The sequence below is a fragment of the Peromyscus maniculatus genome, chromosome 23, assembly GCF_049852395.1.
Source record: "Peromyscus maniculatus bairdii isolate BWxNUB_F1_BW_parent chromosome 23, HU_Pman_BW_mat_3.1, whole genome shotgun sequence".
NCBI classification, from domain to species: Eukaryota; Metazoa; Chordata; class Mammalia; order Rodentia; family Cricetidae; genus Peromyscus; species Peromyscus maniculatus.
Window position 1 is genome coordinate 28,240,675 of NC_134874.1, and position 17,913 is coordinate 28,258,587.

At 50.8% G+C, this 17,913-nt stretch overlaps 1 protein-coding gene across 17 annotated transcripts in view; it reads right to left on the reverse strand.

The window, feature by feature from the left end:
- The window catches only part of Cux1 (cut like homeobox 1), a 335,152-nt gene extending 321,078 nt beyond the window's left edge, over positions 1-14,074 (reverse strand). For 3 of the 17 annotated variants that reach the window (XM_076560932.1, XM_076560930.1, XM_076560936.1), the window contains exon 1: positions 11,904-12,348. In XM_076560932.1, the coding sequence (XP_076417047.1) occupies positions 11,904-12,221 (318 nt within the window). In that variant the 5' untranslated portion in view covers positions 12,222-12,348. Of the gene's footprint in view, positions 1-11,903; positions 12,958-13,773 lie in introns of those variants that run through there. The other 14 variants (XM_076560938.1, XM_076560935.1, XM_076560942.1 and 11 more) reach the window with 10 other exon arrangements.
- Positions 14,075-17,913: the final 3,839 nt, after the last annotated feature.

Sequence of the window (17,913 nt, forward strand, 5' to 3'; positions counted from 1 at the left end):
GAGCTCCAACCAGTAAGAGACTCTGTCTCAAAAAACAAGGTGTATGGCCAAGCAAGGTGGTGCACACCTTTGATCCCAGCACTCATGAAGCAGAGGCAGGCGGATCTCTTGAATTTGAGCCCAGTCTGGTCTACAGAGTGAGTTCAAGGACAGCCAGGGCTGCACAGAAAAACCCTGTCTCGAAAAATAAACAATAAAACAAGGTGTACGGCATCTAAGAAATGATAGCCAAGGCTGTAATTTGGTTTCCACATGCACACGCACACATGTGCATACACATCTGCGCGTGCGACAGACACACACACACACACACACACACACACACGAGTGCAGGGACAGCCTAGGCAGCCCATAGAAAATACAAGGTTGCCGGGCGGTGGTGGCGCACGCCTTTAATCCCAGCACTCGGGAGGCAGAGCCAGGCGGATCTCTGTGAGTTCGAGGCCAGCCTGGGCTACCAAGTGAGTCCCAGGAAAGGCGCAAAGCTACACAGAGAAACCCTGTCTCAAAAAACCAAAAAAAAAAAAAAAAAAAAAAAAAAAAGAAAATACAAGGTGATCACAAACAAAACAACAAATTATTTCAAACATACTGTTATTTCCAAAACCAACACACCTTTTTGCATATTTTCTCTTTATTTTCTGTTGTATTTTTTCCTTAATTTTATCATTTCATAACAAACCATTGTCATCCATACCCCCATCTCCCCCACCCCACCACCACTCCCGCTCTACTCCCCCACCCTGCTGCATCTCCATCAAGGTCTGCAAGATGGATCACCAGGAAAAGGTGCTTGCTGTCCAGGGTGACAACCATATTTTTAATCCCTGGAATCCACATAGTAGAACAAAAGTTAACTTCCAAAAGTTGTCCTCATATCTCTACACATATGCTGTGCCCCGAGCGCTCTCCCATACAAACAAGCAAGTGTAAAAAATTTCAAGTACATCAGGCATGCAAAATAGTATTAATAATTTTCTGGGTCCAGAGTCATCAAGAAAGCTCAGTTTCCAGTAATACATCACTGAGAAAAATAATATGTGCAGAGTGTCACTGTGACCAGGATGCTTCTCTGAGGACAGATGGCCACCCACACAGCTCTCGGAAAGTCAGTCACTGAACATCCATTGCACACCACCTTCCCTTCCTGAAAGCTAGAAGCAGAGCCCTGTGGAGCGCTGTCCTGAGGACATGGCAGGACTGGAGTGGCTCCAGCAGCGCACACAGCAGGAAGTACATCTGGACTTCCAGGTCTAGGAAGCGGCAGCTCCAGCCCGGCCAACACGAGGTCAGACACCAAGAGCGCAATAGGACATGGTTCTCCAAGCTCACCCGGCACAGCTGCGATGTGCACGTGGTACGAGGACACGGGACAGGTGAGTTAGGAAGAAGGAGGGCTCCTTCCAGCCCGAAACGTCTGATGAGGTCTGCAAGCAAGGGTGTGTGCAGCATCTCAGGCCGTGCTTTTCCGTCAGCGTCAGCGATGGAGACCGAGAAAGCATGCAAGCTGTGAAGTCCCAGCAACATAAGTCGCCCTGAGGTTGGGACTTAAGTCTCAGGCCAAGGAAAGGCACTCCCTGTGGGGCAACCCAACCAGGCCCCATTTCACCCTGCAGCTACTTAGTAAACAAGACAACCAGAACATGCTTAGGCAGTCTTCCTGAGTCCCCAGGACGTCAGCTACATCAGCTACGAGCTGACCTCCCTACACAGCTGGATTTATACAGCCTCCGCAGAGCTGGGTACAGATACCACGGAGTAAACTGAGGGCCTAGACCATGTCCTCCTAGTGCTCAGTGCCCAGGGAATGAGAGCTGGCAATGGGAAACTAAACTCCCCGCCCTATCACCAGCAGGCACAGGCTGGCGACAGTTCATAAAGTCCGTCCTGGGAGCAGCCTGTCGCTTCCCTCCTCATTCCTTTAACCTGACTCCGGGACCCCCAGACCCAGAGCTGGGAAAGTTAAAGTGAGGGGCACAGAGGTCTACCAAGCTCAAACCAAATCTCGGGTTCAACCCCTAGCACTTCAAAAATAAGAAAAGAAACCTTTACCCACTCCATCTCCAACCAAGATAGACAAGTCTCTTTTGTGTTCTCTCTCCTGTCGTCCCCCACTCCCTTTTTCTGTCTCTCTGGCCTTGGTACTGGGGGACTGAACCCTGGGTCTCCCACATGCTAGGCAAGAGCTCCTCTGCTGAACTACACCCCAGCCCACAATTTTACAGAATTCTCAAGCACTAATCAAAGCCCCCAAAAGTCCCCCATAGGCTTCTCACTGGCTCTCAACCCATCTCCCTACTCAGCACCAACCTTTTGCCCAGACATCAACACAGGAGCCTCCCCTACCTCCTGAAGTCCCCAAAGAAAGGAAGCCTCTCCCCCTGCTGGCCCACTCTTCCCCAGCAGCAGGTCTCCCCCCACTGGACCACCCCGCTCCTCTCGGATCCCACCTGCCGCCCTTGCTTCCCCAGATCCACGCAAATGTTTGCCTGCACAGCCAGACAATGATGTCACCACCACAGAAATATCTTAGGTAGTGCTTTCTTGGGGTAATGAAAAAACAGAGACAGTGTGGGCTATGATGACCGCCGCTCAGAACCAGGCCTGGCTGGGTGCCAGGCCCGAGAGAGCTTCTGGGGAATGGGCTGGTGCAACACATTCCTCTGGCCCAGACGCCCAAACCTAAGCACTTCGAGCTCCAGGCTTGCTCTGACATTTGCTGGGTTCTGACAACCAGGCAGGAAGTGCCTTCCCTGCTCCGTGGGGGAAGCACCCTCCCTGTCAGGCTGCAAGTAGACTTGACAACCAGTCTCCAGCATAAACTGTTCTGTCCAAATCTATTTTTTAAGTGGATTTTTAGGGAGCTGGGGACACGGCTCAGTTGGTAGTGCTTACCTAGCATGCATAAGGTCATGGGTTCTATCCCCGGCATGGGGGGCAGGGGCAGATGACAAAACCAAACACACACACACACACACACACACAAAAAAAAAAAAAAAAAAAAAAAACCCTAGATGGGTTTGAACCAACACATGCAGAGAAGGAATTTAACAAATGGGAATACAAACCAAGCATATTCCCTCAGCAGGTTTCCAAGAACAGCCATTTTAACAGACCTGTCCTACCTTCCACGGTATTAAGAGGCAGATCTCAGGTGGAATGTAGGTCAGTGGTAGAGTGTTTGCCTAGCATGGACAAGGCCCAGGCCAGGGTTCAATCCCCAGCAATAGGGGAAAAAAAAAAATCAACTTCGCATTCTAAATGTAACCAGTTCTGAGTCCCCAGCAGAACAGGGAAAGGCCAAACCCTGAGAGGCCACCACCCTCAGCAGAACTTTCCTACTGTGCACAGTCCTAGGAGAATGTGACCGTCAGTATGTGTAGAACATAGAGTGGACAGCAGGTGCCTGAGAAGTTGGTGCTGCCCTAGAGGCCATGTGGGCCATTAGAGACACTGAAGGAGGAAGTCAGCAATTGGAAGAGAGCCCCGAGCCCCCCAGCCACCCCGTAACTGTTTTCCTGGGAGGCCCCCAGCCCCATACTTGACTTGGCCTTCCTTGTCCATCCCCACCATTAGATTTCTGTGACCTTCCAGCTGCCCACGCATACTGTCAAAGCCTCCTCCTTGCCTCAGTCGGCTTCCTCCCAGAGAGAGCCCGCCACTCCTCCAGGCGGGAAGGAATGCATGCAATCAGGCTGACCCCTTAGATGGATGTCCAGAGGGAGCTTCAGAGGAGAATATCCACAAACAAGCAAGATCCTGGGTTTGCTTCTGCTGGAATGAAAGGTTTGGATGCATCGGAGACAGACATCCATCAGAAGCTCTGTCTGCCAGCTTGGGGAATGTGGTCTCCATTCCATGCCAGAGTAAGCTGCTGTGGGTGTTTATGGACAGGCACAACATGATGAAATCAATGGTTTGAGAAGATTCATCTGGCAGCCCTGTCTGTCGTAGATTTCAACCTGCTTCGAATGGACAATTTTCAAAAAAGCAAAGATGGTGAACTCAGGTGGCATGTGTTAGAAAAGACAAGATCTCACTGCCCATAAACAACCACAAACTAACTGTGCACAAGCGCGGACACACACACACACACACACACACCTCACTAAAGTATCAGGGAACGGTGGGATGACAGCATAATTACATACCAACATGAAGCCATGGAAAACAGTTGCAAACCACTTCTAACTCCCCTGACAATGACCTTCAACCATAACTGGCAATATCCTTCCTTTCCCAATCCCACATTGTGCTGACAAACTATGGTACCAGGGTTGAGGACAATGGTGGACAAGGGTAGAAAAGAGGCAAGTCGTTCCCTCTAGCGTGGCCAGCTTCAGGTGACACTGAACACAGCATGGCAGGGCTGGACGAAGCACCCAGCCACGCCATGGGTCCCCTGTGCTCAGTACAAAGGCTGTGGCAGACCTCATCACCTGGAAGAGGCATCTTACAGCAGCCAGGCTTCCTGTCTGGCTCCAGGATTCCCACACTTGCCTACTGAGCAGAAACATGATCCCAACTTGAACCTGTCTCCCACTTGGCTGGAAGACATGAGAGCACGGGTTATTGCGAAAGCAAGACACTGAGGTAGAACTGAAATAAGAAGTCAGTGAGGGAGCATTCCGACACTGCTTTCAGCGAGGACTCCATGGCCATCGTCTTCCGTTCCAAAGCCTCACGGCTGTGACACGGAATGGAACTACAGCTCTGTTCAGAACTTAAGGTCTGTGTTCCCAGATGCAGCGGTTTGTTTTTTTTTCCATCGGAAAGGTCTGAGCAGGATGGGCCGCTCTTGGTGAAGGCAGTCCAGAGCAATATAATATGGAATCACTCAGGTTCAAGTTCTAGGCCAACCTGCACAGTGAAAATCAAAAAGAGCACAGCCTGGAGGCCAGTCTGAAATCCTGTCTCAAAACATAAAACAGCCGGTTGTAACAGCACGCTCTGGCCATATAATGCTGAAGAGTCAGGGATGGGAGGATCAAAACATAAATAAAAAATACATTGGGCCAGCAAGACAGCTTAGCAGGTTAAAAAAAAAAAAAAAAAAAAAAAACACTTTCCAGGGAAGCCTGAAGACCTGAGTTTGATCCCCAGAACCCACAGTTGAAAGAGAAAACTAACACCAGAAAGTTTTCCTCTAACCTACACACACACACACACTTCACACATTAATAATAACATTTTTAAAAAATGTTATTTGAAGAATCTGTTTATTTCACCAGTATCTGCCATGCTTCATGGAATGATGCAAGAAAATGACAACCAGAGAGAGAAAAATGTAGCTGTCTCCAAGGGGGGGGAAAAACAAAATCCTTTCCAAACCTCATCAATTAAAAAAACAAAACTGTAATGTCCAATTCCCTCAAGAAATGCCTTAAATTTTCATTTACACCGTATCTCCTAACAATCTCAAACGAAGCTCCACAAATACTTACTAAGAAAACAAAAAGAGCAGTTGTCATAGCACTGAAGATGTCAGGCCTGGCGTGGCAGGAGCGGGACAAGAAATGACAGGCAGGGGTGACGGAGCTCCAAGCTGCCTTGCAAAGGCTGAGGGCGGCTCCACGGTAGCCCTTCCTTACCCAGCAGCCCCTAGGCCTTGCTCAGGTTTGCAGCTCCAAGCTCTTGAAAACAAGTTTGCCTTCCAGGCCCAGAGAGATGGCTCAGCCAATAAAGGCACTTACCACCAAGCCTGACCACCTACGCTCCAACTCTGGGAGCCACACGCCGGAAAGAAAGAACCCACTCCCAAGTTGTCCTCCGACCTCACCTCTTACACACACAACAAATAAATGTAACTTTTAAAATAATAGTTTGCCTTCTGTGTCATTTACTAACTTTTTAAAAGTTTAAAAGCCTCTCTCTGTTTCTCTCTGTCCGTCTCTGTCTCTCTCTCTGTCTGTCTCTGTCTCTGTCTCTCTCTCTGTCTCTCTCTCTCTCTCACTCTCTTGGTTGTGGTATATGAGCACCTGTGTGTGCAGGCATTCTAACGCAGAGTCAGGGGAAAGCAGGTGTCTTCTCTCCAGCGTACTGATTGAGACAGGTCTCTCACTGAACCTGAAACTCACCGTCCAGGCTGACTCTGGGGATGAGCCGTCTCCTCCCCCACGCTCCCCATCCCTATTTCACGTGGTTGCTAAGGATTTGAACTAGGTCCCTTCTGCCTTCACAGCAGCGCTCTTACTCACTGAACCATCTCCCAGCCCCGCTTTACTAACTTCCCTCAGACCATTTTTAACAGAGTAAACAGGCAGGAGGGAACATGGCAATAAACCAAAGCACTCAGGGGTCCAAAGAACAATCTAGTAATGGCCCTTAAAATGAGTTCACATGCTTTTCAATCTTTAAAAACTTCCAACTGTGTTAGAAAACAAAAGTCACAATTTATTAGAGAGAAAGGCCCAGTTGAAAGAACACTACCTTGCTTACAGGAGGAGGTAAGTGGAAAGAAGCATCTGAGTTGTGGGTCCGGTTTACCTTTCATTTTCTCAGACAGGGTCTCAGCCCAGGCTGCCCTCAAACTCTCTGTACTCAAGGATGACCCTGGGCTTTTTGTTTGTTTGTTTGTTTTGGTTTTTTTTGGTTTTTCGAGATAGGATTTCTCTGTGTAGTTTTGGTGCCTGTCCTGGAACTCGCTTTGGAGACCAGGCTGGACTCAAACTCACAGAGATCCGCCTGCCTTGCCTCCCGTGTGCGCCACCACTGCCCAGCGACCCTGAACTTCTGATCTTCCCTCACCTACCTCCCCAGTACTGAGATTTACAAGTGTACACCATCTTACTAGGTGTGAAACCTAAGAGCCTGGTCCATCCTAGCTCTGATTTTATATTCTTCATATGATGGGTGGACAGGATCTGAGAGTCTCTTCCATCTTTAAAAAAAAAAAACCAAAACTGTCAGGACCTAAATTTATTTTAATGAGGGTATGAACGGCATTCCATTGCTCGACATGTTGCAATATTCACTTAAGAAAGGGCTAATTTGTCCATTTGTTTCTCCCTTAACCAAACTTGGGATGCCTTGCAAGCAATCCCAGACAACTTTTGACAACATTAACTGCATTTCCTTATTGAGCAAGTACGGCCGGACAGAATGACTCTGCAGCATCACTCAAGGTAATGTGAAAAGAAGACCCAGCTACTTGGCAGTTCAGAGTTTAAGCTCTGGTAGTTTCCTTCAGCATTAACTGCATAAATCAAACACTTCAGAGCATCCTCGATTTCAAACGAGGGTGAATGGAGGCAGCCGGGGCTGCAGACTCTGGTGTCTTAGAAAGGTGTGGCCTGCTTCAAGGAAGCTTTAATGGAAGGAAGCAGAACCTAGTCAGTTTTACTCAGTGTGAATCTCCTGCGCGGCTACTGCTTCCTTGTTCTGCAGTGTGTCTTCCCAGGGGCCTCTTGTCTGATTACCTTTCCTCTCTAGAAAGACACCCCCTCCATCCCCACATCCTTTTATCCCACTTCCCATGGCCCAGGGCTCTATTAAACACACAACTCCTGCCAAATGCCTGCGGCCTCCAATAGTAAGGAAAACAATTCAGATGAAAATGAAGAAATCGGCATTCTTTATTTACTGTACCATTCTCCGGTGCTGGCGATGGGACCTTTTCATTCTCAGATACTAGGCAATCCCTCTACCCGACATCTAGAGCCCTAAAATTCTTTTGTTTGATTGTCTGTTTTTCAGACAGCATCTCACCATGTAGCCCTGGTCCGTTTGGAACTCACTATGTAGACTAGGCTGGCCACAAACTCAGAGATTAAAGGCATGTACCACCATGCCAGGCATAGCCCTAAAAATTCTGAAGAGGTCTACAACAAACAAGACATCTTTCAAAAGTCTGTGTTCCTCCTCAGATTTTTTTAACTGTGTTATTTAATAACGCGAACAATGTGTACCACAGCACTTTTTAGGACTCAGAAGAATTCTTGGTCCAGCAGCAGCCCGAAACCAATAGCACGGGTTCTCCCAATCCCAAATCCCTTCCTGCAGGACACTTCCTCCCCTGCCAAACAGTGCTCTTCTCACCAACTTCCTCAGAACCCAGCATAAAGAGACAGGGCTAGCTGGGCAGTGGTGGCGCACGCCTGTGATCCCAGCACTTAGTCAGCAGAGCCAGACAGGTCTCTGTGAGTGTGAGGCCGTCTTGCGCTATAGAGATCCTACCAATAAATTAATTAAATAATTTAAAAAGTGGAACCCAAAGCAACTCGAAACATGAGCAAGACCAACAACTCCAAATGATCCTTGGAGAATTCAGTACACACACACACACACACACACACACACACACACACACACACACACAGCAAAACCTAATTTGGAACAGACAGAAGGTCAAGGCCACCAACTGGCTTTCAGGAGCATACCCACAAAACCTGAAACAGGAAAATGGCAGAATTCAGGGGATTCTGGCACTGGTATGTTAGTGAAATACACCCCAGACCAAGTTAAAATTTTAAGGCTTTCAATGAAAAAAATCTTTCACTACATGTAGAATTTTTAGGCAAAGTAACTTGTCCCTGAACTCAAATCACCATCAGGCTATCATAAACTGTAAATCATGGATAAGCCAAGAGTAGAGATGGGTGCCTTTCATCCCAGCACTCAGCAAGCTGAGGCAGGTGAGTCTCTGAGTTCAGGACAGCCTGGTCTACATGGTGAGTTCCAGGATAGCCAGGGCCATGTAGAGAGACCCTGTCTCTGAAAAACCAAAAACACCATTTATCCAGTGTGGCCACTGACATCTTTTTTCTCTCAGGCCTGACTAGGATGTCCAGGTAAAGAGCAGTATGGGGCAAAGAGAGGCTGTGGGTCTCTCTTCACATAGCACCAACAAAATGAATCACCACCAGCAGTAAGTGTCCCTCCACTTGGCTCCGGTCAGACTCACACGAAAGAGTCCAAGAGTCCCACCTGTTTCCAATTAGATACCAGAATTGCTGGAGTGTTTAAACTACATTCACTTGCTACTTACACAAAACAAGTCTTCCAGGTTTTTGGAATGGTTAAAATATGTTAAAATAAGATTAAGGGTCTGGTTTAAACAATCAGAGGCAGGGGAATTTCAATTGAAACCAAAACTATCTCTCTGCGGCAGCAATAACCCAGAGCTTCAGACAAAACAAAAAGACGAGGTAGACACATTTCTGCCGCTGACAATGACTAATAAAAATCAGACTTTTCTTGGGAAGGGCATTTATACTTTAAAGCTACGTATTAAATTTCAAATAAATTTAAAATAATTCCTATAGTCACTCACAATTCTATACAGCAGAATAACTTATTACAATAACTTGACAGGGCATTCATATTATGGCCCAGCAAGATACGTAAAATTTTCGGAAACTATAAAAGGAACGAAGGGCAAGAACGGAGATTTTTCATATGGTGAAATTCTCCTAAAGCAATATACAGATTTTCCCCTAACAAATCTATCTTTCCTTCATTTCACTATGGAATGGAAACGTAGGACTTCTCTCTGGCCTTGTTTTTTTTTTTTTTTTAACAATCTCAGGAAAAACCTTGACCATCAGTGGCAAGCTCCCACACACTGATAGTTTTCTCTTCCTTGACTATCAACAAAGAAGGGACTTTTAAAACTATTAAAGTCTTGGGCTCCGTGGGGTTGAGCAGATGGCAGGTCTACTCGGTGGATCAGGAGAGAAAAATTCTCGGGTAGACGGAGCTGTTGGTTCCCCTTTCCAGCTTGGACCTGAGTACTGATAGAAGACAAGAAGACACAGGCCAGAGGGCTTCAGTGCGCCCGACCGCATCAAGAGTCACTGCATTATTTTATCCTTGCACTGACTTGTGCCTTTCAAAAAAAAAGGGCTTCACCCAGGCAAAAGCTTTAAGCAACTGATAATAACCCTTCCCACACCCAGTCTCTCAAGACACCTATATTAAAAGAACCAAGAAAAGAAAACCAGGAGTGCCCTGCGTCATTTGCTCATTCATTACCCTATCAAAGGCACTAAGTGGGGTATTTTAATTGAAATTATATACTTATTCAAGGAGCAGTGTTGGGCTGCTGGAAACACACACACACACACACACACACACACACACACACACACACACACAAATCTGAGCACGTCCATAGGAGGAGAAAACAAAAGCAACCAGAAAACAGATTTGCAGCAAAAACTGAACTGGTTTTCTAATTTGGGGAGAGAAGAGTTTTGAAGTTCACTTTTGCAGGGAATTCTCCAAGGGGAACAGAAAACGCCCCAGACCGAGGCAGCCACAGGCAGGCCCCATCGAAAGAATATTCAGAGTTCCACTAACTTGAAAACATGTAACGAGATTTAAACACACTTCTTTTCAAACATGTATTTGAGAGATAAATGTATACAGTGGTGTTTTTCTTATTAAAAAAAGTTTGGTTTTCACAAGTCTGGGTCGGTATCGAAACTTGTCTAACTAGTCTTAGCAACAGTGGACGCTAACTGCACAGCACAAGCCTTGGCTGAGGAGAAGAAAGGAAACAGGCCAGTTTTCAGAAACTCTCTTCAGGGGCAGACATCCACTCCAAGTCCCAAAGTGGTCTGAAGACCCAAGAAGCAGGGGCATAAGAACATAGTCCGCCAGGACGATGAAGGGGCGCAGGGTCCTGCTGCATCTTACCAAAACCTAAACCAATCCCGCAGACTCGGTGAAGACCTACACTTTCAGTCAATTGGAGCTAAGAATTCTCACCCAAAACCTCCGGCTCCACATCGGTGAGAAGAGAGGACCCTCAACCAGACACCAACTCAAAAACCCTGGACCTAAGTTCCCAGATAAAGGTGCAGTCCAGAATCATACCTGACCTTTGGCATTCCAAGTTCAAGTAAGGCTTTCAAACTTGCCATCCAGTGAGTGACACAGTTGAACCGACCTCAGGCCAATTTGTTATCTCCTGAAAGCCAATAAGCTCTGCAGCAGGAGCAGAGCTTAAACAAAGGGTTTTGTTTGCTGTTGCTGTTTTAAGATCCACATTAAGTTCATTCATGTCAACCATAAGGGAAATGTTCAATGAGGTCATGTGGTAAAATGTCCTCAAGATCCCCCAAGGAAAGCTAATCAATGTAAGGGGGTGGGGGGCTGCAAAAATATATAAGTTCATAAAATCTAATAATTCTCAAGAAAACAAATTTTTTTTTCTGGCCTTCTTCAGGAATGCTTAATAAAGGGACTTTACTGATATTAAAGTAGGGTGTCACGTGGGGGTGGGGGTGGTGGTGAAAATTAAGGTTTGTTTCTTAGAACTCCACAACGGGTTTTACAGTAAGCACAGGAATTAAATTATGGTAAAAGGGAGCTATTTTTACTAAAATAGGGTAGACCAATTAATCAAAAAATGCCATCCGGCTGTGATCATTACATTCAGGAATCTAATTTACACAATAGACACTATGGAGTAATCCATTTTAGTCAATAAATACTCGAACTTCTTTAAGTTTTAATCTTATCAGAAATACATATTTCACATAGTCTTCCTTAGTTACGAGAGAAATGGGAGGAAATTTCATAACGAGTATGAGTCTGCCTTATCTTCCTCACGTAGGCAAGGGCAGAAAAAGCAAGCACCATTCAAGTTGTTTCCCTCCACTTATGTACGTTTCAGTCCAGTCGGCTCCGCTTCCCGCAGGCCTACATATGGAGTTCGCTTGTTCCCGACTCCTAAGGGTGCTATGGGTGGGTTAGGGAAGTTCACTCAAGTTCACGTTCAAGCACACTTTAGAGTCTGGAGCAAAGGCGGTTCCCTAGAGATGTTATGGAACATCTCACACACACACACACACACACACACACACACTATGCAAGGCTGCGGCTCTGGACCACAAGACTGTCCCCACTCTCCAGTGTCCCCCAAAGATCAAAGCTCTGCGGGCTCACTCGCCGCTCACCTTCAACTTGGCTCCGGCTACGCACCACATCCACCTGGCAGATTCCCGGGGCTGTCCCGGAGCCGCGAACGCGGAGCCAGCACCAGCAGGGAGGGCCCCGAGGGCGAGCAGCTGGTTCAGATGAGGGGTGGCAGGCAGGATACCATCCTCTGGGCACGCGGGCAGCTCCGCCGCGGAATGGGAAGCCCCGGTCCCATCCCCTCGAGGAGACGGGGAACCACAGTCAGTCTCCGCACAGTCCAGCGGGGCCCCCGGGGCTTTGCTTTCGAGAACCGGGCTGGAGAAGGCAGCTCGCAGCGGACCTGCCGCGCGCTCCATAGCTCCTGGGGCCCCTTAGCGGAGAGCACAGAACACACCCCTCGGCGAAGGAGAGTGAGGGGCTGGAGTGATGCAAGCGACGGGTCACCGAGGGGGGAGCCGTGGAAGTCCGTGAGACGCGCAGCTAAGTCTGTCTGCACCGATCCGTGAGCCCGGAGGAAAAGCGCCCTGAGACCGGGTCACGCAGGGGCCTGCACTCGGTGGAAAGTTGCAGCCTTCCTCCCGGACCTTCCCCCTCCTCCGGGGCCGATCCCACGCTCCGCGCGACCCACCGGCGTCCCCCGCGAGCCAAGTTTCCCCCTTTCCAAAGCTTCCCCCACAACCCCTTCCCGGGGAAGACCCCGGGCGCAAACACAGGGGACAGATCCAGCTCCGCAGTCACTTTCCACGCAGCAGACACACAAAAGAGCGCGGGGCTTGCGGGTTGGCCCCGGGACGTAAACAAACGGGGTGGGGGAGGGACCCGCCAACACCGGGAAGCCGGTCCCCCCCGGCCGGGTCGCCACCGGTTGACAACCCCTTGACGGGATTGAGTCGTGGGAAGAGCAACGGTAGCGGCTGGGCCCGAGGGGACCGATCGGGGAGCAGCCCGGCGCTCCAAGCCCCTGCCTGCCCGTTCTCCACGGCGAGGGGCCACCCGCCAGCCTGGCCGCCGCCGCCAGCCGCCGGTGGCCGATCTGACCCTCCCCCGGAGCCGGCGGCACCACAGCGCCACCAGCTCCAGCTCCGCCGCGCCGGCGGGGCAGTGGCGGCGGCGGCGGCGGCGGTGGCGGCGGCGGCGGCAGCGGCGGTCCGCGACTCTCTCTCCTCCCGGAGACGGAGAGGAAAAGAGAGAGACAGGCGCTTCACCCCCCACCAGCAACTCCCCACAAACTTTCCCCGGGAATACGCCGGGGCTGAGCCGGGGGGGAAGGAAAGGAAGGACGTGACTGGCGGGAGGGCGACCAGCGTCCCGGACGCAGCTCCCCTTCTTTTGCAACCCCGCCGGAGTCACCCCGGTGGCGCGTCCGTGTCCCCCCCTTCCCCACCCCGGCGGCCTCCCGAGCGCGCGCGAGTTCCCACTGAGCCCCCGTGGTGGTGGTGGTGGTGGTGGTGGCGGGGAGGGGGGGGAGAGAAGAGGACCGTCGCTGCCCCCCCTCCTTTCCACCGGGGTCCCGCGACAACGACAGCGCGCGGGGTCGGCGGCGGCGGCGATGGCGATGGCGGGTGGGGAGGAAGGCACCCTCCGGGGTGGAAGGGGGCAGGCACCGGGGGGCAAAGATGTTGGTGGCGGCTGGCGGCTCCGGCGCCATCTTGGGCTGATCGATGAATTGAACAAAGAGGATCAATTTCCGATCAGGCCGGGTGATCAATGAGCGCCGGGGAGCCCGAGGGACGCGGCGCCGACTCGGCCCCGCTCTTCGCCCGGCACCCCCCTCCGGCTCTCCCCCGTCGCCGCAGCACCCCCGCCAGGGCCTGGCAGCCCGGAGTGTCACCCTCCTCCCGGAGCGAGGCCGCGGCCGCCCGCAGCCCTCACCCCCCGGGCGCGAGGCCGGGCGCCGCGAAGCCTGACCTGCAGCTGCTGTAAATCAAAGCGCTTCCAATATTGAAACATCGATCCCACATTGGCCGCCATCTTGAGACATATTGAGACGGAGTGAGAGGCTGATAGAGAGGGGGCTGGAGTTCAGGAGCCGCCAGGAGGCAGCAGGCGGGCGGGCGCCAAAACCCGGCCTGGAGCCGGCCGCCGCCTCAGCCGCCGCGGACGCGGACTCCTTCCTCACGGCGCCGCCGCCGCCGCCGCCGCCGCCGCCGCCGCTGCCGCCTCAGCCATGGAGTCACCAGGAGCCTGAGGGAAACGCGGCGGCGGCGGCGGCGGCGGCGGCGGCGGCGGCGGCCCTGGCGCGCGCGCACCGCGCTCCCTCTCTCTCCCCACAGCCCGAGCGCGGGCATCCGGGGCCCTCGCGACCCCTCACCCTTTTTCCCGCGCGCCCCGCCACAAGCCCCCCTCCCAGGCCGCGCGGGCGACCCTGCAGGGGCCCGGCCTCGAGGGGGCGCTGCAGGGTCTCCCCGGGACCCCGAGGCTCACCTAAAGGGTGCACTTTCCCCAACCCCCCCCCCCACCCACTCAAACCCCGAACCCCGGGAAAGGTCGCGCGCGCGATCGCGCGGTCGCTGGTGGGCATCGCTTTGGGGTGAAAGTCCCCTTGCTCTATGACGTGGGGACGGTGGACTGCGCTGCGCTTGCTGCTGCTGCTGCTGCTGCAGCCCTGTGCGCCCCGGCGGGCGGGCGGGCGGGCGCCGCGCTCTTTTTTTGCACGGTGCAGGCGGAGCGTGCAGAGACCACCTGCAAAGCCCCGCGACCCAGACCCGCCGCCCATCCCGCGCGCGTGTGCTGGGGATGAGCTCACTCCGGTCCCCTGTGCGTTCCAGCTGGGGGACCTCCAGACCACATGGGTCACGAACAGTGTTTCATATTCAAGGAAGTGCAACTATGTAGTGGTAAAGGGGGGGGGGGGGCGTGCAGTTTGACCACCAGCCTTGGACACTCCCGCCGCCGCCGCTGCTGCGGTTGCTGCTGCTGCTGCCCACGTTCATGCCCCACACTCGGTGCCATCCCCAAATTGCACCCGGACGCATCAGCAAGTGGCAGCAGGCTCCCCACCCTCTCAGAGTCGCTCCAGCTTTTCGGCCGGGACTGGGAAAGTCTTGGAGCAAAGCTCTGTCCCCAAGCACACGCGTCTGCGACACAACCCAAGAAACTTTCTCGGTGGTTCACTCAGCTCGGCGTCTCGTCTTTGCAGGCAGAAAGTTTGAAAGCGTGCAGTGCACTCAAGACGGAGTGCGTGTTCCCGAGTTTAAAACGCTCACATTTAAACCGGGAGTCGGGGGAGGAAATTCTCTTTACATTTCCTCCGGCCCCAAAGCACGCGTTTTAGGATCCTCATCTTGGATGGATTTAGTCACACCAGCGAGTTTGCGTTTACAGCAGGGAAACCGTGTTTCCACTCTTCGGCACTTCGTTGAACGTGTAATTAGTTAAGACAAATCCCCCAAATTCCTTAATCTTTAAAATTATATGTAAATAACGTGTGTATGGAACACAAAACATGACAGTAGAAAAGAATTGCTCTCTGAGCCAAGTTCGAGGGTTTAGCGCTGTTCGGTTGCGGTGAGATCGATATTTTGGGGGAAAGGGGTTGGAAGTGAAAGTTCCCCCGAGATTTAAAGAACACACGTGCCCCCAGGTCTTGCAACTGCGGCCAGAAGCCTCTCTTGTCATGGAGCGGTCGGGACCCGGTTGCTCTCGGCTTCTTCCCAAGTCGCAGCCTCTGAGTGGCAGGAGCGACCCGAAGCAGGTGCGTGGGAGCGCGCGGGCGTCGGGGGGTGCAGAGCCTCCTCCAGTCTGGAGGCCGTGACGCGGCGCCAGGAGGGACATTGCGGATCTCGGGTGACCGCAGGCTTGCCTGGGTGTTAGGCGCCGGAGCCGGAACGCGCGGGCGGCTGCTCTGCAGCTGCGATCGCACCGCCCGGTAGAGGGCAGCGGCTCCCCGACACTCGGGTCCTCAGGGTCCCCCGTCACACTCGCCCACCGGGGCTCCGCGCACTTGGCCACGCCCTGTCCGGGATCCAAGCGGGAAGAACTACTTCGCCACCTGGAGCCCCTTGGAGCTTCGCCTTTCCCCCCATCTTGAGGTCGCTTTAGAGACCATCAACACTTGTGCGGTGGCCGGCGAGAACGACTAGCTAAACAAATAAAATGTGAGGGGGCATTAAAACAAGCAAATTCCCTCTCTCGTGGGGAACGGTCGGGGAAATGGTATGGATTTACCACAGATGTTCTCAATCTAATTATCCTGTCGATCCCCTGGGTTTGAACTTTAAAAACTGAAATATATATGACCTGTGTAATAGTCGGGAAATACATCTGGTTGGAATTCAGAGTTCTGAATCCATAGCAATATTTTAGATATAAGTTTGACGGGTATTAAATACAACTGTTCCGTTTCTAGTTATGTTTATACTCTTGCATGTTAACCTGGCTTACAATGGGTGGCCCAGAGCTTAAACTTTATTTAAAGAAAATTTAGACTTCTCCTAACAGAGTTTTGGGGTTATACAAACTTTATTGCCCCCAGCCAGGAAGAGGGAGAAAAAAAAATTAAGATAACTTCTTCAGTGGCATAAAATATTGTCATTTCAGAAGGTAAATCACCAACCAAAAAGTATCTTAGGTGAATGAAGTAAGAATGCAAAGACTTGTGAAAAGATTTTGAAGACTGCGTTTAAAATGTTTAGAACAAGAACAGACGTAAAAGAACAGCTGAGAGATGGTAGGGTGTCTCAGTGGGTAGAGCACTTGCTGTGCAAGCGGGATGACTTGAGTTCCATTCCCAGAATGCACGTGGAGGAAGGAGAAAACAAAGATGTCCTCTGACCTCCACCCACCGTGGAGCTGTGGCGTGCGTGTCGTGCACACAAACATCATCATATTCATAAATAATATGAAGTTTAATAAAGAACACGCTGTAAGTATTTCAAAGACTGTATTTTTCCTGCAAGTTGATGATCAGGCAAGGTGTTGTAAAACCTGGACAGCCACTGGCGTCGGAATACAGTGGATTTACAAAGTTACGAACTGCTTAAAATATTTCAAAAATGGAAAAATTTGAGGACTTCTGTCTCCATTGCCACCCACAAAGATAACATGATGAGTGATCGGATCCTTCCAGAACCCAGTGTGAGAAAGGGTGGCTCTGACCCAGGACAAAAAAAAAAAAAAAGAACTTGGCATATAATTGATATGACTTTGAATGAAGCATAAGAAAAACAATCCAGAGGCATTTGGTCATTTTTTTCTTAAATGTTTAGCTTCTCCCTTTAGGGGAAGGGAACTTACAGTTCCCAAGTGCATGACTAATTGCCACCCCAAGCTTTCCAAATTAAGCCCCCCTGTCATCAAATGAGAAAACTGATCAAAATGATATCCATTCCTGGCACCTCTCAGTTCGGCTTAGCACCATGCAGGAGCCCGGAAAGTCTCTTTCTTCTGTGGCTGTTTTAGTGTTAACCTAAACAATAAAATGACGGTGCACACCTGTCGTCCCAGCAGGAGGTCGAGTCAGGAGGAGAAGTTCACAATTATATATAGGGGATTCGAGGCCAGCCTTGTTACGCGAGACCCTGTCTCAAAAGACCAACAGCAACAGCAAATAACCATAGTAAACAGTGATAGCAAGACTCCTTTGGGGTTGCGGTAACACTAAGCGATGTTAGAGAAAATTGTAATGTATCTGGGGACTTTATTCTTCCTTACTCTTCTTGTTTTGTAGACTCACTATCCTCTCTGTGGCATCCATGTTTAGTTTATAAAACCCATTAAGGTGAAAGCTGGCGACTTTCTGAAACTACCATCCAGGGTAATACCGACTAAACTGATCCTCCCCAGGTAATCCCCACAAACGAAAATGCACGGCACTGGTCGCTAAAGATTCCGGTACAGTCACTCTTCTTATAGACCAAACCTAATGCCTTGGATGAAATAACCGTCAGGAAATGCTTCCAAGCTGGGCTTGCTGGTGCATTCCTGTGACCTACTGAGCCACGGGAAGCAGGTGCAGGGGAATTGTCACAAATTCAAGGACATCTTGGGTTACATATTGAGGTCTAGACCAGCCAGAGTTACAAAATGGAGACCCTTTCTAAAAGAAGT